This window comes from Antedon mediterranea, chromosome 9 (assembly GCF_964355755.1).
Source record: "Antedon mediterranea chromosome 9, ecAntMedi1.1, whole genome shotgun sequence".
Taxonomy (NCBI): domain Eukaryota; kingdom Metazoa; phylum Echinodermata; class Crinoidea; order Comatulida; family Antedonidae; genus Antedon; species Antedon mediterranea.
The window spans coordinates 13,754,762-13,771,474 of NC_092678.1; the positions used below are offsets into that span (position 1 = coordinate 13,754,762).

The 16,713-nt window shown below is 33.4% G+C and overlaps 1 protein-coding gene and 1 long non-coding RNA gene across 2 annotated transcripts; both read right to left on the bottom strand.

Moving 5' to 3' along the window:
- Nucleotides 1-3,611: 3,611 nt before the first annotated feature.
- On the bottom strand, nucleotides 3,612-4,823 carry LOC140059472 (uncharacterized). Its single transcript, XR_011847197.1, has 3 exons — nucleotides 4,375-4,823; nucleotides 3,810-3,981; nucleotides 3,612-3,684 (listed from the first exon to the last, which is right to left on the bottom strand). It is a non-coding gene; the product is annotated as an uncharacterized lncRNA (long non-coding RNA).
- A 10,547-nt stretch (nucleotides 4,824-15,370) lies between these two features.
- Nucleotides 15,371-16,189, bottom strand: LOC140058195 (uncharacterized). The gene has a single exon (XM_072103759.1). It carries the CDS (start codon nucleotides 16,187-16,189, stop codon nucleotides 15,371-15,373), a length of 819 nt encoding a protein of 272 aa, XP_071959860.1.
- Between the last annotated feature and the right edge of the window lie 524 nt (nucleotides 16,190-16,713).

Below are 16,713 nucleotides of genomic sequence, written 5' to 3' on the forward strand. Positions count from 1 at the left end.
TGTCCCTCTGAAAAATATTTTTTATTTCAAATTTGTTTTGAATGTGCCATTTTATTGTCACATAATAGTTATTTTACCTGAAAAAATGTAATTAAAAGCAAAAAATACTTCAATTGTCTGTCAGACAATGTGGTTTTTGAGTTATAATTAAACGTTTCTTTTCTTTTTCTATAATGTGAATTTTGTTACAGAAGTGAATAACTTTGATATGAAACAGACTCAACTTAGTTTATTTTATTGATAAGGTCAAGTCTGGGGGTCACTTCATCACCCCTTAGATACTTCAAGTGTGAAGTATCATGTTACAAACAAAACTTTCATGGACTGTTTTGATAATAATTCAATGATTATCTGACAGCGAAATACAGTATTATCATGGGACTCATAAATATCAGAAATGCAGCTGCTACCTATACATTATAGTGGAGTTTCTATTTTAACAAATAAAGGGTCTGTTTCTGCTGCATAACGCAATTTAACCGGTTATTTTTAAATAGATTAAAAATAGATAACAATAACAAGACCGCGTTTCTGCTCAATTTGTGCTCCGAAATAACCGGTTAAATCTATGGGTGGTCGTCGAGCAAAACGTCATAATTACCCAAAATGCAATACACTCAGACGGAAGTAGTAAGTTGGCTGTTTGTTTACATCGACGTCGTGAGTACACACGTGTGTGATCGCCGAACATCTCACTCAAACATGTTAAAAAAATAAAATGTTGTCTCCAGGTCTACAAGTTTTGTTTTTTGTAAAGCCTACTTACATCGCTAAAGGCCGGTGCACACCGAACGCGAAGCAGCGAAGCGTCATGCGTCACGCGTCATTTGACGGATCGCTTTGAAAGTTGAATTGTCATGCGTCTATTAGTTTTTCTTGTCGGTTCCCACTAAACGCGTCACGATCTGCTGATTCGGCGCGATTGCTAGGGTGTTCCAGGTTGGATCTGCATACAATGAATAGTGTAAGTGAAACCAGAGAAGAGTTAAATTAAAATGTAATTTAACTCTTCCCTGGTTAAACCATTCACAGTGTTTGGTTTTGGTGGGAAAATGTTATCCTTTTCCAAAGCCTGAAATGTGCATGATTGTATGTAGGGGAGATAGGGGCTAAAAGTCACACATTCATTCTAATCTCCTATAAATATTAAGTTTTAGGCTAAATTAACTTAGTTTGTACCTTCAAATATAGCCTAGGGTATGGTCTATATAAGGGGACCATTGATTGTGAAAATACTCTTGACCGTGACCCAGGGGAGCACTTTTCCCCAATGGGTCAGATGTGACAACTTGCCCCGTACATGGGGCAAGTTGTCACATGCAGCTCAGTGGGGCACTTTGTCACATCGTTAAAAATAAGACAATATGCATGAAAGATCTGCTTAAAACTTATTTATTTATAGAAAGTGTGTTTATACATAAGTTAGTGAGTTTAGATGATGAATAATGTATTAAAAACAATAATAATAAGTATTAAAGTATGTTGTAATCGATATAGGTCTATTTATAGTCTATAGTCCTGTTGCAGAGAGTCCGCAATACATTTATCTACAATGTCACTTTAAATAAAATCTAGCTAGCAACATCATTCACATGTGAAGTCTGCATCTGATTCATTGATACCAGCACAATCTTCATGAGCCTATTCTTCACAGACAGAGAACATGATACAGATTCCTCCTGACACGGAATAATCTTCTTTGCATTACAAACACATCCAATTTCTTTCTTCTTTGGTTCTGATGTTCATCTAAAACTTTTTTTACGCTTTTAATTGCGTACCATATGAATAAAATAGAAAAAATAATATAAACATTGTGTTTTCTCGATTATTAGGGGTCCCTATATCCTATCCAATTGACAAGAAAACAAAATGATTAGGCCTACAAAGCAAGAATAGGCCTATCTAGCAGTTTATTTATTTATATGACAGTAATAGAGGCCTAAAATAGTAAATAGTCTGTAAGAGAGTGTATATGACTAGAGAACGTTTCTTAGGCCGTAGGACTGGGATAGATAAAACACTAAAATAAAATGTTTAGGGGAAAGTTGTCACAGGTTGTGACAACTTGCCCCACTACCATATTTAATAGAAAACCCACTCGTTACACAAAATCCGTGGTAAACAAGCGACCATACTCTTGAACATTGTTTAGCACTGATATTTAACTACATTATAACATAAATTTCTCCTTTGTAAACCACAATGATAAGCATACATACCGTTTTTAGTAGAAATACAAAAAGTTGATCTATAGGCCAAAAAATGAGGTGTTTTTAGTACATGAAATCTAGAAATAGTTTTGTCTTGGTCTTCGGTATGTGTGAAGTGCACAGTAAGGGGTAACAAATCAGGTCACTAACTGGAACATTCCATTTCTTTAAAGGGTTGAAAAAGCACTGTGACAACTTACCCCTGTGACTTTTAGCCCCTCCCTCCAAGCAGTCAAACATCGTATCACAAGGACAGAAAAAGATGTATCCAATATCAATACAGTTACAAGAATTAAAGCGTTTATTGTTGATTACACGTACATGTGATCTGCTGAGTATTAGTGGCGTTACAAATATCTTTTGCAGCGTCAGCCTACCAATCAACAGAGGTGCAATTGTAATTACAGTCACATTGCAACAACATTTTATAACCATATAAAACATTTCATATAAACACGAACTGGGAATCTCAATGGGTTGACCAACTATAGCATAGGTGTTTAGCACCTGTTTGGTCTTTCCGTGCCTCCTTTTATAATTGTTTTGTCTTCTTATGTTTATGGCAGAAATTGAATAAATAAATAAATAAATAAAATAAACTATAGGCCTATATATTAATGTAAAGTTTTCACATTCATTTTCTAATTATTATTAAATATTATATTATTCATGACAAAACATACAGTTTTTTTCTCATTTGATTAAATGTAATAAATATCCCAAACTCATATTTACACTTTATATTATCTTATGACTTTTTTTCACATAAATACACTTATTTAAATAGTGAATCATTGTTTTTAAGGGTATCATTAAATAATTAATCGTTACACTGTATATTATCTTATGACTTTTTCACATAAATACACTTATTGAAATAGTGAATCATTGTTTTTAAAGGTATCATTAAATATCAACCAGATTTTCTTTTTTACTACTCCTGAATACTTTCGCAAAATAATATCAAAATAATAAATTTAAAAGGTATCATCCCAAAAAAAAAAATGAAAATTGAAGAAATATTATTATTGTTAAAAGTGAATAACTAACCCTAAAGTGTTATACTGTATAACACACACAACGAAAATGTTTTAAATTATATTTTCAGGAAGACAATATATCTTGTCCAAAAAATGACACTAAACTTAAAGATGTATTGTCCCATAGAATCATGAAAAATGAAGATGATTAAAATCAAATTTGAATAGGCCATTTTGTAGTTTTAACAAAGTTAATCACTTACATAGAAAAAAACCCAACAAAACTTATGTTTTCACTTATAAAATGAAAAAAATTCCATTAGCTGGCAGCCAATTTTACTATTTTTTTAGTATTGGAGTATAACAAAACATATACATATATTTCCATGTGTTCTCTATTGCTAAAAAAAGAAATTCAGTTCAGCTTTCCTTCTATAACCACTTAATAAATACTAGTTACAGTCCAACTCCTCCTTAATCTCTTCCATTTTCTATTAAAAAAAAAATGAAACAAGTATTAAAAAATTGCTATAGTAAGGCATATTGCTCAAATCATTTTTTCTGGCCAATGTATGTCACCAACTGACATACCCATTTGAAAAAAGTCTATACAAACCTGTATCAGCCTCATAATTGCCAGTCCACGTTTTTGAGGAGCAATTGCTCTTAATTCCATGGCAATAATAATACTGGCCGCTTAAACTACTAGCTTGGTCATTGGTGGAGTTTGTAACGCTGGTAATAGCCTGAAGGATCCCATATGATTTATCAATGTTCATCTAATTGACCTAAAAAAAAAACAACAGTATTTATGTATTAATATTAGGCCTACTACTACTAGGCCTATCCTAGCCTTACAACACTAAATCAACTAAATATTAGGCCTATAAATATTAAGTAATAATAATAAGTAGGCTAGGCCTAGCTAGGTTAGTTAGGGCTAGTAGTACTGTACTCATATTTAGTAGTAGGCTTAACCTAGGCTAGGCCTGGCCTAGCACATAGTAGACTAGTAGGGATTAGTAAGTATTATGTAGGCCTATAAGTACTACTTGGCATGGCCTAGCCTACTAGGGTATATGTAGCCTAGGCTAGGTAGGCCTAGCTAGGCCCTAGTATTGCCTAAACCTAGGTAGGCCTAGCTAGGCCTAGGCTAGATAGAAATAGGCTTGCCAACTCACTTTACAAATTGATATCTGACGCGTTTTAGGCCTAGTTTTTCTGGCATTCTTCTACACAGATGTTTGTCTGAAATTATTGTCTTCATGCATTAATCCTTATGTTTCTGTCTGTGTATGACTTACTTCCCTTATCGTAAAGACAAGAAGGGTAAGTATTTCCATAAAGACCTCGCTCGTCAGCCACCATTTTTTTGCCGTCGGTGTCGTCGATGAGAGATATTCCTGACTTCTGATTGGTTGACGAACGCAAACCGCGCTCGCGACGCCTCAAAAAGTTGACCAAGGTTCAACTTTTGAAAATTCGCGTGCGAAGCCTTCGCTGCTGTCGTTTTCAACGCGTTGAAGTTGAAATTCGACTATCGTACACTGTTCGCTTGTATGTTCACACTGGAAGCGTCCGTCGCCTGCCGCGTGCGTCACTTTTTAACGCGAAATTCGCGGCTTCGCGTTTGGTGTGCACCGGCCTTAATAAAATTAATTCTCATGGCGCCTTCAATAACATGATGGGGAGGGTCGTGCAGCGCCCGATCACCTAGGATAATTTTTATCCTCAACAAAGGCGATGAAATACGGCCCTTCCCACGTGAACGACTGTTGTCTTTCGCGAGCGCGGTCCTACAAAACACCAAACGGAAACAAAAACGAGACTCAGAATGTTGCAATACCTACCAAACGAGAGTAGATAATTGTTAATTAATTATGAAAACCCAACTTTTATAGCAAAAATCATCCGAATTTATGTTAAAAACGATGAGTTTAGCCACAAAAACTTAAATAAAACGAGAGTATCCAAGTCATAGAATATCGCACGCACATAGTGCCTTTAATAAAGTAATGAGTATTAAACATTGTTTCGTATATTTATGTACTAACATAAATAATAACACATTTCTATGCTTAATAAAATCATATTTAATATATTATCAAAGGCTCTGATTACCTTTGTTTTCGGTCGATGTGATGTTTTTCTAAAAAATTATATTATGTAAAACGATCAAAGAATGTTCATTGTTCTCCTATTAAAGGCACTAAGTTTTTGTTGCTAAATTCATCGTTTATAACATAAATTCGGATGATTTTTGCTATAAAATTTGGGTTTTCATAATTAATTAACCATTATCTACTATCGTTTGGTAGGTATTTGCAACATTCTGAGTCCCTTTTTTGTTTCAGTTTTGGTGTTTATATAGGACCATCCATACCCTTCGCGAGCGTGTACTAACGCCTCAAATTGCTTAGCTTGGGTAGTCCCCGGAACTCCACCCCAAACTCCTCTTTTACTTTCGCAAAAATGCTCTTATTTATTATCTGTGATTCTTTTCTATTGCCTGCCATCCTTCCCCGTACTTTCTCTCCCCCCCCCCCCCCACAACTGAATAACCTATCTTGTGATTTCATTCATCCACATACATGTTCACTTCTTCGTTCGACTGTCAAAACCACGAGGAAAACACACATCGTATGCGACGGTATCTGACCCGGGGTCACAACTGTCAATCAAATAACCGTTATTTCGTGTTGCAGCTAAGAATTGCTCAGCGATAACCGGTTAAACGGCGTTCTAACACCGATTTAAATTGGTGTTTTTAACCGGTTATTTTGCGCTGCCTTTTAACCGGTTACCACAAATTTGTCCTGTTTCTGCTGCCAAGAAAATGGAGTTAATTTATTCACACCGATTTTAATTTATTCACACCGATTTTAACCGGTTATTTTTGATGCAGCAGAAACAGGCCCAAAGTGTAGTACTATAACTGCTGCTTGATTTCAACTAATTAATGAGTCATTTCGTGTGACGTAGCAGGCTAGAGCAGCAGCGTGAAAAGAAGTAATTGTGAATTACAGGAAATCCGCCATCTTTCTACAACTCACTATGTCGGTCGGTTGATCGGTTGGTTGGTTGGTCGGTCGGTAAACACTAACTTGTATATGGCCTTGTCTTGATATTAGTTTCATCTAGCTAAGTAAATGTTTTACAGTATATTAAGGCCAGGAATCGTGGTTATGTTTTTACGGTGCACAATCAACAAAAATGACACGGTCTACGCACGATTTAACGAAAACACGTTTTAATCATATCTCCATAAGCATGAATCACAATTAAATCAAATTTGGTACTCATAAATTTCAGGTCATATTTCATCATATGGCAATGCAATTACGTGCGTAGCGCATATAACGCATGCGTACGCGCGCTTAAAATTGTCAAAACTGTCAACATTTATTTTCGATGAAATTAGAGTACGTTTCAGGCCATTTTAAGCGTTTAAAAATGTGCCATTAGTGCACAGTTTTTCCACGCGCCTAAACTTAATATGCACTCTTTTTGCCCAATTTCTGTTTTACAACCTTTCTTTAATAATATCATCAAGAATCTCCATGTAGGGCTTTCTCTTTTCAGCCCTTGGTTTTCTCATCTTGCCACCTCTTCATATAATCTATAAGATTTCCTTTTTAGTCGCGTGCAACGCGACTCTACAATTCACTATGTCGGTCGGTTATTTATTTTATTTTATTTATTAATTTTATGTCTTTAGGCAATGTTGCCAAGGATTACCAATAGTGAATTAATCCAAGGGCTATTTTGTGAACCAGTTCACAGGGGTAACCCCCTACTCTTTTCGAATAATGAACTGGGTTCTTTAAAGTGGCTCGGGTTATAACTATGTACACTGGACCTACTGTTTATAGTCCTTATCCGAGAAGACTTGTTCCACCACCAGAACTAGGAGCGAGTCGGACTCGAACCCTTGCCGATGTTGTTGGCTCTTTAGGTACGGTAAACGGTGCCTCTGCTTTAACCGCTCGGCCATTTGATTCGGTTGGTCGGTGGCTCGGTCACACTAACTTGTATATAGCCTTGTCTTGATATCAGTTTCATGTAGCTAAGTCAATTTTGAGCACGCGACTGCAGCAATGTATATTCAGCAACAACAACAACAATAGCAATATCAATAACAACAACAACAGACAGCAGACAGTAGACAACAGACAACAAATATTATATAACACCTAAATAAATTCCTGTCATTTGATTGGACGTACATCCGTATTTCACGTGTTCAAATTTCTTCTACACGTTAATATGTTTTTGCTGAGATAATTTCTTTCCAAATTGCTATCTTCTTGTTTCATTTTGATACCGTCACCATGTTAAAAATGTAAATAAATGGCGGGTCCCGTAATTTTGCCTATTCTACACTGTATGTAATATGAATACAGATTATACTGTGAACTGTAAACTGTATATACTATATGACACAAAATAGACTGAATTTAGCACTAACAACATATCATATTCTTCAGTTCAGGTCATAATGCCATAATCTTTTTCTGTGTGCAACATTCCAACGTATGACGTGCACATTTGCTTGCGTTTGGCGTTTGTCGAGCTGATAACTAACTCGTCAAAGTGAAGAGTTTCATGTCTAGTTCTTCTTTCTTTCCCGGATATTTGTGACCAGCATATCTCTTTTGCTTGTAAACATCACTTTGTATACTTGGTAAAAAGATTAACATTGAAGTGTTCAGCCAAGCTTTTGGACGATGTCAGATCCGCGTTGCGTAATTTACGCGCGATTTTATGAATTTCTGATCATATCTTTAGAACCAACAAATATGGTTTCATGAAACTTAACAAAATTATAATTCATCATTTTACCAACATCATACCAACTTTCTATGGATTAAAAATGTCATGTTTCACAAGTTACGCGCGCATGCGCATTTAAAATTTCAAAATGCCCAAAATTAATTTGTAATCAACTTTCTACGCTGATCATGACATTTTGAAATTCCCACGCGCGCGAAAAATGTTACGCGTAAGGTGTGCACGGAGCATGAAAATCATGTTTTTTTCTCTTGAATTATGATTTTACAGCCTTTCTTAGTCATTTTAATAAAGATTGACATCATTTCAAATTAAAATGACGTTATACGAACACGTTGATTTTGTCCATTTGCGCGCGTTTTAGTTGAAAAAGTGACAAAATATTGTTAAAATTAGGCCTTTTTTTAATCTATTATAGCTCCTATGCTCTCATGTGAGCAGATATGTTGTAGATATGAATTCATGTAGAATGGTTACCTCTCGGATGATATGACGTCATCGTATGGCCACACGAATGTAAAATATAGGATTTTTGTCTCTTTTGTTATTGCTCATCATATTCAACATAGCGCATCTCGCTTATACGTATTCCATTTTCCCCGAGATTTTATTATTCATTCATTCATTCATCTTTTATTTCGGGAAAAAAAATCTCCATAGTTCAGTAACAAATTAGTGTACATTATTGTAAATACCTGCACACAATAATACGAGGATTCTTCGCATTTTCCTATCTCCTCCTACGATAATTGTTTTTAATAGCTGAAAACCGGTTGAACAGCTCGAGTACAGTATCATAATGTTGAAGACAGGCCGATTTAAAAAAAAAATACTATTTTGATAGATTTAATATACGTTTATACAAATGTATTGAGTATCGATGAATGGAACATTCCAATCTTTCAGACTCCCAGTTTGTAGGTAAATTTATGAGCCCTTGGTTTAACACAAGTAGGTAAATTTATGTGCCCTTGAGAATAAAACTTATATATAGTATTGCAATACCTTGACAATATTGTAAATACTGTACGTATTAACCATTTTTGTTCGCCATTTGAATCGAAATTGTCTTACTGTGAATGTGGTTACTGATATATAAACAAAATATACAAAGAACATTTATTACTGTGACTGTGGGTAGATTACTGACAGTTGCTTCTCAACGTTTGTATTAATTAATAATTATAAAAATATAAACGTCGTAGTGGTGTATCGTTACATGTACTTTAATATTTCAATCGACTATAACAGGGATAGTTTTTAAAAAGTATGATAAATCGTAAATGGTTTACTGTGTTTAGTGGTATATTATTGATAAGCCTATAAAATATTTTTTAAACAAACCCAATTTGTGTTTTGTATATGTGGGGATTAATCTAATCATGTGATAATTAAATACTGCCCCCCTATAGGTGTTGCTGCCCCCTATAATTGTAACAGTCTTTTTCAAATGATTTGCTTTCTTTTGTATTCATGAACCGGTCAAGAAAGCAGATAGTTTTGTCTCTTACTTAATTAAAGATCTGATTAAAAGGACCATACTGATCTCTATTGTTATGCTAAAAACAAATTAAAACCAAATACACCACCGGACCGTGGTAAAAGTGAGAAAAGGCGTGTTTTTCCTTTTGTGTTGTCGTCCACATCCTTACATATATAAAATGTTTTATAGTTCAAATAAAAAAATTGGACTCATTTTTAAGACAAGGCCTAATTCCCAGGGTGCTAATTTTACATAAATCATCGTGTCTATTTATTCGTTTCTGTAAACGACAATATACTATAGTCCTGCGGTACGTACATTTTTTACGCTGAAATTACTGTGTATTCGAGAACCATCTGTGAATATGAACTAGATGGTACTCGAGCGAAGCGAGCGTACCATCTAGTAATTATAATTTCACTAGAATTGTTATATATCACTAGATTTGTTATATATCACTAGAATTGTTATATATTAATACACATATAATATAACATTATTAAATAATAAATAAAAATGATATGGTGAATTAGTCGCTTGTGATGAGAACAAATGAGGCTGTTTTTACAAAATTGTAAATATTAGTCCGCTGTACAAAGTACTGAAAAGTAAATGTGACGTTATGAAATGGCCAGTTGAAGTTAAAAAGTAGTTTTTTTTTCTCTCTTTTGTCAAATTTATACAAATTTCAAAGAGCGCGCAGTGCGCTTCTACGTGCCAAATTTTCTTTCAAATCTTATATTTTTTTGCTCAATTCATTATCTTTTGAAATTGTGATCTTCAATTTATTTTGACAACGTGATCCTACAAAAAATTAGAACAAGATGTGGGTCCCGTAATTTCACCTATGCTACACTGTATATGGATATACAGTACATAAATGACACATAACAGGTATATCTCAGCACTATAAGCGTATATGCATCACGTCATAGGATGGCGTACCTCAACTTTTTACGATCGTATGTTAACGTAGGCCTACATGCATATTTAAAACATTTTAATTTCATTAAAATGATAAAAATTATCACCTTTAATTCGTCAAAGTGACGAATTAAATTCTAGTTTTATATAATATCAGTTGTTATTGTTGGTGTTCTTTTTACTCTCTATGACTTCATTATCCATTAATTCTGTTTAAATTTTTCTGCATCCTTTGTTACATCAAGTATTTTCTTTTCATTTCATATTAATTGATTTTTTATTAGAAAAAGGGATTTTTCCACACAATGTTATGTCTTATACACTCATTAACTTAATGCAACGCTGAACAGTTGTTTTCGTTTATTGTAGGAACGAAGTTGAAATATGACCAACAACACAAGTTTTTTTATAAAAGACATACTCCAACTTCCAGAAACAAGCACTTGTAAAAACCTTGCTGAAGAAACGAAGAACTGTAATAATAAGCGGCAACCAGATCATTATGCACATACTCTTTGCCCTTGTAAGTATTTATAATTCGATTTCAGTCATAGATTCAAACAATGCTAAATCTAAACCTACACACAATGCGTTTAATGTTGTTATGTAGTTTTGATTATTATGTAAACACAACAATGTTTGAATTTCGGTCGGTCGGTCAGTCGGTCGGTAAACACTAACCCATATTTATATTTTTTTGTTATTTTGACAGTTGATATTAATACGTGGAGGCAAATATAAATGGTTTTACAAATTGTTCAACATTTTTTAAAATTTTCAGCAATTTTGATAGGTGGTCGGTCGGTCAGTAAACAATAATATTCATATTTTTTTCGTTATTTTGGCACTAGATATTAATACTTGGAAGAAAATATAAATGTTTTTATAAATATTTTTAAAATAGTTTCAACATTTTCAGCAATTTCGGTCGATTGGTCGGTCGATCGGTAAACACTGACTCGTATTCATATGACACATAATTATGAATGTGTCATATGGATCTCCGTTCCCTTTAGTTTCAACCAAGGAGTGCAATTTAATTCAGCCTTTAACCCACCGTTATGACTAAATTTGCTAATCCCTCATAAAATTATGTCAAACGTTTCGATCTACTTCAATGTACGATTCACTTATAATCATACCAAACAGAGCCATATATATATATATATATATAAAAAATCAAGATAAAATAAGTTAAAACTGCCTCAATATAGATTTATTTTTGCGACATGTTTCGGGCATAGCCCATCATCAGGTGAAGAGAATTGTAACAAAGGATAACATTATATAAGTCACAAAATTACATAATAAAACAAATCAGCCAATCAAAGATGTTAACAAACAAAAGGCAAATTTATAAAGGCACGCCTCCAAAAGCTATGGGGTACAAACCAGGAATGGTTGCTTATAAAGCAGGAAATTTAAAACAAAGACAAAAGCTTCAAGTGTAAATAATTGTTAATATGTGAATGTCTCTGGAAAAATTAATGTTTAAAAGATCTAAATTGTACATTTATGCCGGTAGGGGCAAGAGTGTCAAGCTTTACAATTATTCTTTCTTCTGTAATTCTACGAGATGTCTCAGAACCATTACATACCTTAACACCAGAAATAGTAATATCCGAAAGGGAATGCTCATTATTACAAAAATGGGTGGCTACAGGTAATAGTACGGGTTATTATGTCTTCCAGCTCGATATTTGTGCCAAAATAGATTTTTTTAGCTAACTTTGTTATTCTTGAGATGCCGAATCCAAAAAAGTTAGGTGCCATTTTTTTCGACCACTCCTTCAGCCGCCATTTTGTATTTCAAAATGGCCGACGTTCATCACTAAAGTTGGTCATCCATGGTATCATTGGAAAAGGAATGTAATACTGGTTATTTTATTCCATTACACCCATATAAAAAACGCATATTTATAGTAATTGGGAAATAAACAAATCACGTGACCAATAAAGGTCAAAAGGTCAAAATGCAATTTCACCAAAATACTGTACTGTTTGGTATCGTTGGATAGATTTTTTTTATTCTGGATACAGTTTTACTAATATCTAGGCCTATTCTATTTTACTTTGTTTATTGTCAAAATTTTCCAATTATGTAAATAAATTGTTTTTAAATGTTTCTTGTTGTTTTATCATGCTAATTACTTTCTTGTTATTGGTATATAAGTACTTTAGGCGTTGTTTTCTGTTCTTCTGATGATGAGAATAGTTTCTCGAAACATGTCACATTTTAAGGCAGTTTGCCTATTAATTTATTAAATACCTCGCTACATACTCAATTTAACAATGACAAAATTAGTCTTCGTAGATAAATACGGTTTTTCTTATTGGTTTTACAATTCATTCAAATGTTTGTTTGATTTTCTTTCTACTTTGTCATTGTCCATTTATATGTTTTATATTATATTATATATTATCTTAATACTGAATAAGTACCGTACGGTACTGGATTACACTTAACTTCAATGTCAAGTTTCCGATTTATTTAATTTAAAATCAAAATAACTATAGTCCGTGAACAAAGGTGAAATAAACTTTTGTCAAATCACATATTTTTTTTTTTTTTTCGTTGGATAGCTTTTTACATTGTGAATCTATTTTCTTTTTAGTAGTTTACATTTCTGTTTTTCGTAAAAAGAATAAAAAAATGCTACGGGTCACGGTATCATTTGAAAAATCAAAATCATTTGTATTTTTGTCAAAGCGGGTACCACACAATATAAAGCCATCTGTGCACAAGGCCAATGTTAATTGGCATACCTTTCTTTTTGAACGTCAGATGAAGTGCAGCAAACAGAATGTTTGCATTTGATATTAGGGCCTATACAGCGAAAAAATCTTAAGACATAGAAAAAAAAATTAAAATCAATTAGTTTTCCTCAAATAAAGTTTAGACGAAATAAAGAAAAGTCAGTGTCCTACTGCTGCCTTTACTTTACAAACTACCAATCGATATTGTAAAGAAACGAATTACTGTGTTTTTAAGGTCTAAAGGCTCCCTTTGATTTTTACGTAGGCCTATGGTTTTGTGATTATCGCAATATAAATCCTAACTATGCGTTATTATTAATAAAATTCACATAGAATAATTAATCAAACTATACTTGTTTGTGGTAACTTATAACTTTAAGAACTACCGGAAAGAAGGGAAACAAAATCCGCTTTCCAGCAATAATATTCAAATTAGTTTGAGAAAAACGAAATCTTTTAACTACAGACACTTTATAAATATGTACCGTACTGTATGTAACGATTTCAGTTATTGAATTCCCTTTTATAAATATGTATTTTAATTTTGTTACTTTTACTGCATTTCTGAAATTATATTTATAAAAAATGCAGTGGGTTTTTTTAAAGAGTGAAGTGCGACCACACACCGGTAGGGATGGAATCGGCTTTTCAGTCATCGGTGCGTTTTGAATTATTATTATTTTATTGTTCTTGGGCATGATCCCATTGTATCCGTTTGTTGTTAGTATTTGTATTCTTATAAGTATGAGCATATGCCACCGATTTAATTGTATATTCAATAAAATTATGTTTATTATCTGAAACGGTGGAAGATTATTCGACTACTTATACTCAATATTGATGAGCTGTTTTCTATCCTGCCTCTATGGCCACACAAATATCCAATATATATATATAATATAAGAATGTGTACATAAATTAATTTAAATAAGCAACAACTTTTTTATCGATTTACTTTATATATATAGGCCTAGGCTTACAACATGCAACCATTGGCAGAAAACCATGTTTGAAAAAAAAACATAGACGCCACTGCACTGGATATAGTTATAAATAAGACTACATTAACTAGCAGAATTAAGACAAATCTAAATTACTTTCCAAAGTTACGTTTCTGTTTCTGCTGTAGTAGTTGTATGAACTTGCTCAAACAAAAGGTACTAAAATCAATTACTTTACCTCCAAGATCCTGTTTTCGTCGCAACTAATTTACCTGCAAAGCAATGGTTGTTTGATCTTGTTTTTTACTTGCAATGCGAAAACCGGGCATATCGAGGATCTTGATTTTTAAACTTAACTTATACTAAAGTATTTCACACACTGAAATTTTTATTGTAACCAGATAAATTATACCAACATTTGAATGAATTGTAAAACCAATAGGAAAAACCGTATTTATCTTAATACGAAGGAGGCCTACATTAAAAAAATTATTTACATAATTGGAAAATTATGATAATAAACAAAGGAAAATCGAATAGATATTAGTAAAACTGTATTCAGAATAAAAAAACCTATCCTACGATACCAAACAGTAAAGTATTTGAGAAAATTGAAATGTTGACCTTTTGACCATTTTGGTCACGTGACTTGTTTTATTGTTAAATAACTATGTAACTATGCATTTTTTCATATGGATGTAATGGGATAAAATGATCAGTATTACATTCCCTTTCCGATGATACCATGGATGACAAAGTTCAGTGTGGAATGTCGGCCATTTTGAAATACAAAATGGCGGCAGAAGGAGTGGTCGAAAAAGTGGCACCTAATTTTTTTGAATTCAGCAACTCAATAATAACCAAGTTAGCCAATAAAATCTATTTTGACACTAATATCGAGCTGGAGCTAGTTTTCCTTACGTATGTGACTGTACTATAATCCGGGAGTCTTTAGTTTAATAGACCTTAAATGTTCTACAAACCTATCACCTAACCTGCGTTTAGTTTCACCAATATAAGGCATATTACATTTAGCAGGGAGTTGTTATTAAATACGATCTGTGATAACATAATTACCAGAAGGTCCTACTATTTGGTTTGAACATGAAACGTAATTACATGTCGAACATATATTTCTATTACATTTGAATGTTCCAGTTGATTCATTACCTTTGTTTTGTAATTTAGATTTAACTAAAGTGTCTTTAATGCTTTGATCACGTCTGTAAGCTATCATGGGTGGTTCTTGAAACATATCTTTTGTAGCGGATTTATCTTCAGTCAAAATTGAAAAGTTATCGCGGACAATGTTAATAACCTTCTTATGCATAGGATGATACGTGAGGACAGAGGTATGCGGTCACAAGCATTTGTATTATGTGTAGGTTGCAATGTGTCTTTGTGCGTTAACTGGCAAACTTTTCTTAGAGATTTCACAGTAATGTCAGATGGATATTCGCGTGCATTGAAAAAATCGATCATCTCAGATGCTTTGATGTTAAAGTCATCATCATCGCTACATAAACGTCGAAGTCTAACAAGTTGCGAATACGGTATAGCATTCTTACAAGCTGGAGGATGCGAAGAGTTGTAATTTAGATAAGTGTGCGCGTCAGTAGCTTTGTAGTGAACGGATGTAGAAAGACCAGGTTTATCAATAGATAAACTAATATCAAGGAAAGGCACACACTTGTCAGATATTTCATGAGTAAACTTTATAGCAGGATGAAAATTGTTCGCAAAGTTAATGAACTCATTAAGTTCATCTAAAGTTCCCGACATAACACCAACACAATCATCAATATACCGTTTGAATAAATCTGGTTTCTTTCCCTTAAAATCTCGTAACACATTCTGCTCAAAATACCCCATAAAGAGGCAAGCAAAGTTAGGTCCCATTTTTGTACCCATGCTTATCCCAGAAACTTGCCGAAAAAACTTTCCATTGAAGTTGAAGGCTGTAGTATTAAGTACAAGTTCAGCGAGACGTAGTATTGTCGATGCGGGATATTTAATTGAAGTATCTAGTTCAATAAAATGTCTCATTGCGTTAAGTCCATCTTGAATAGGAATTGATGTGTATAAGGCCGTAACATCCATTGTAAAAAGATAAGCACTCTCAGATGAAAATATATAATCTTTAAACAAAACTACAGCTTAATTCTTGCTATCTTTGATGTAGGTTGGCAGATTTTGTACAATTGACTTCAAGATTCCATCCAAGAACTCGCTAATAACAACTGTAGGCGCGTAACAAGTGGAAACAATAGGTCTACCAGGACTGTTAGTCTTGTGTATTTTAGGTAACATGTAAAAGCTAGGACAAGTGGCGTCAGAATTAATCAATATATGGGCTGTAGAAGGAAGCTCTTTCTTCTTAATCATACTATTTAAAGTCTTCTTAACAATACCAATATCAGAATCAGTAGGGTCGAAATCAAGTGGCTGATATACGTCAAGATTAGAAAGTTGTCTTTCTCCCTCTGTAATATATAGGTCCCTTCTCCAAACCACAGTAGCACCACCTTTAATAACGTATTCATGATTACCTTTAAGCGATCTAATGCTAAAATGGTGGTAAATATTGAAACTTAAATTTTGGTAGTCAATTGAATAATTTTACC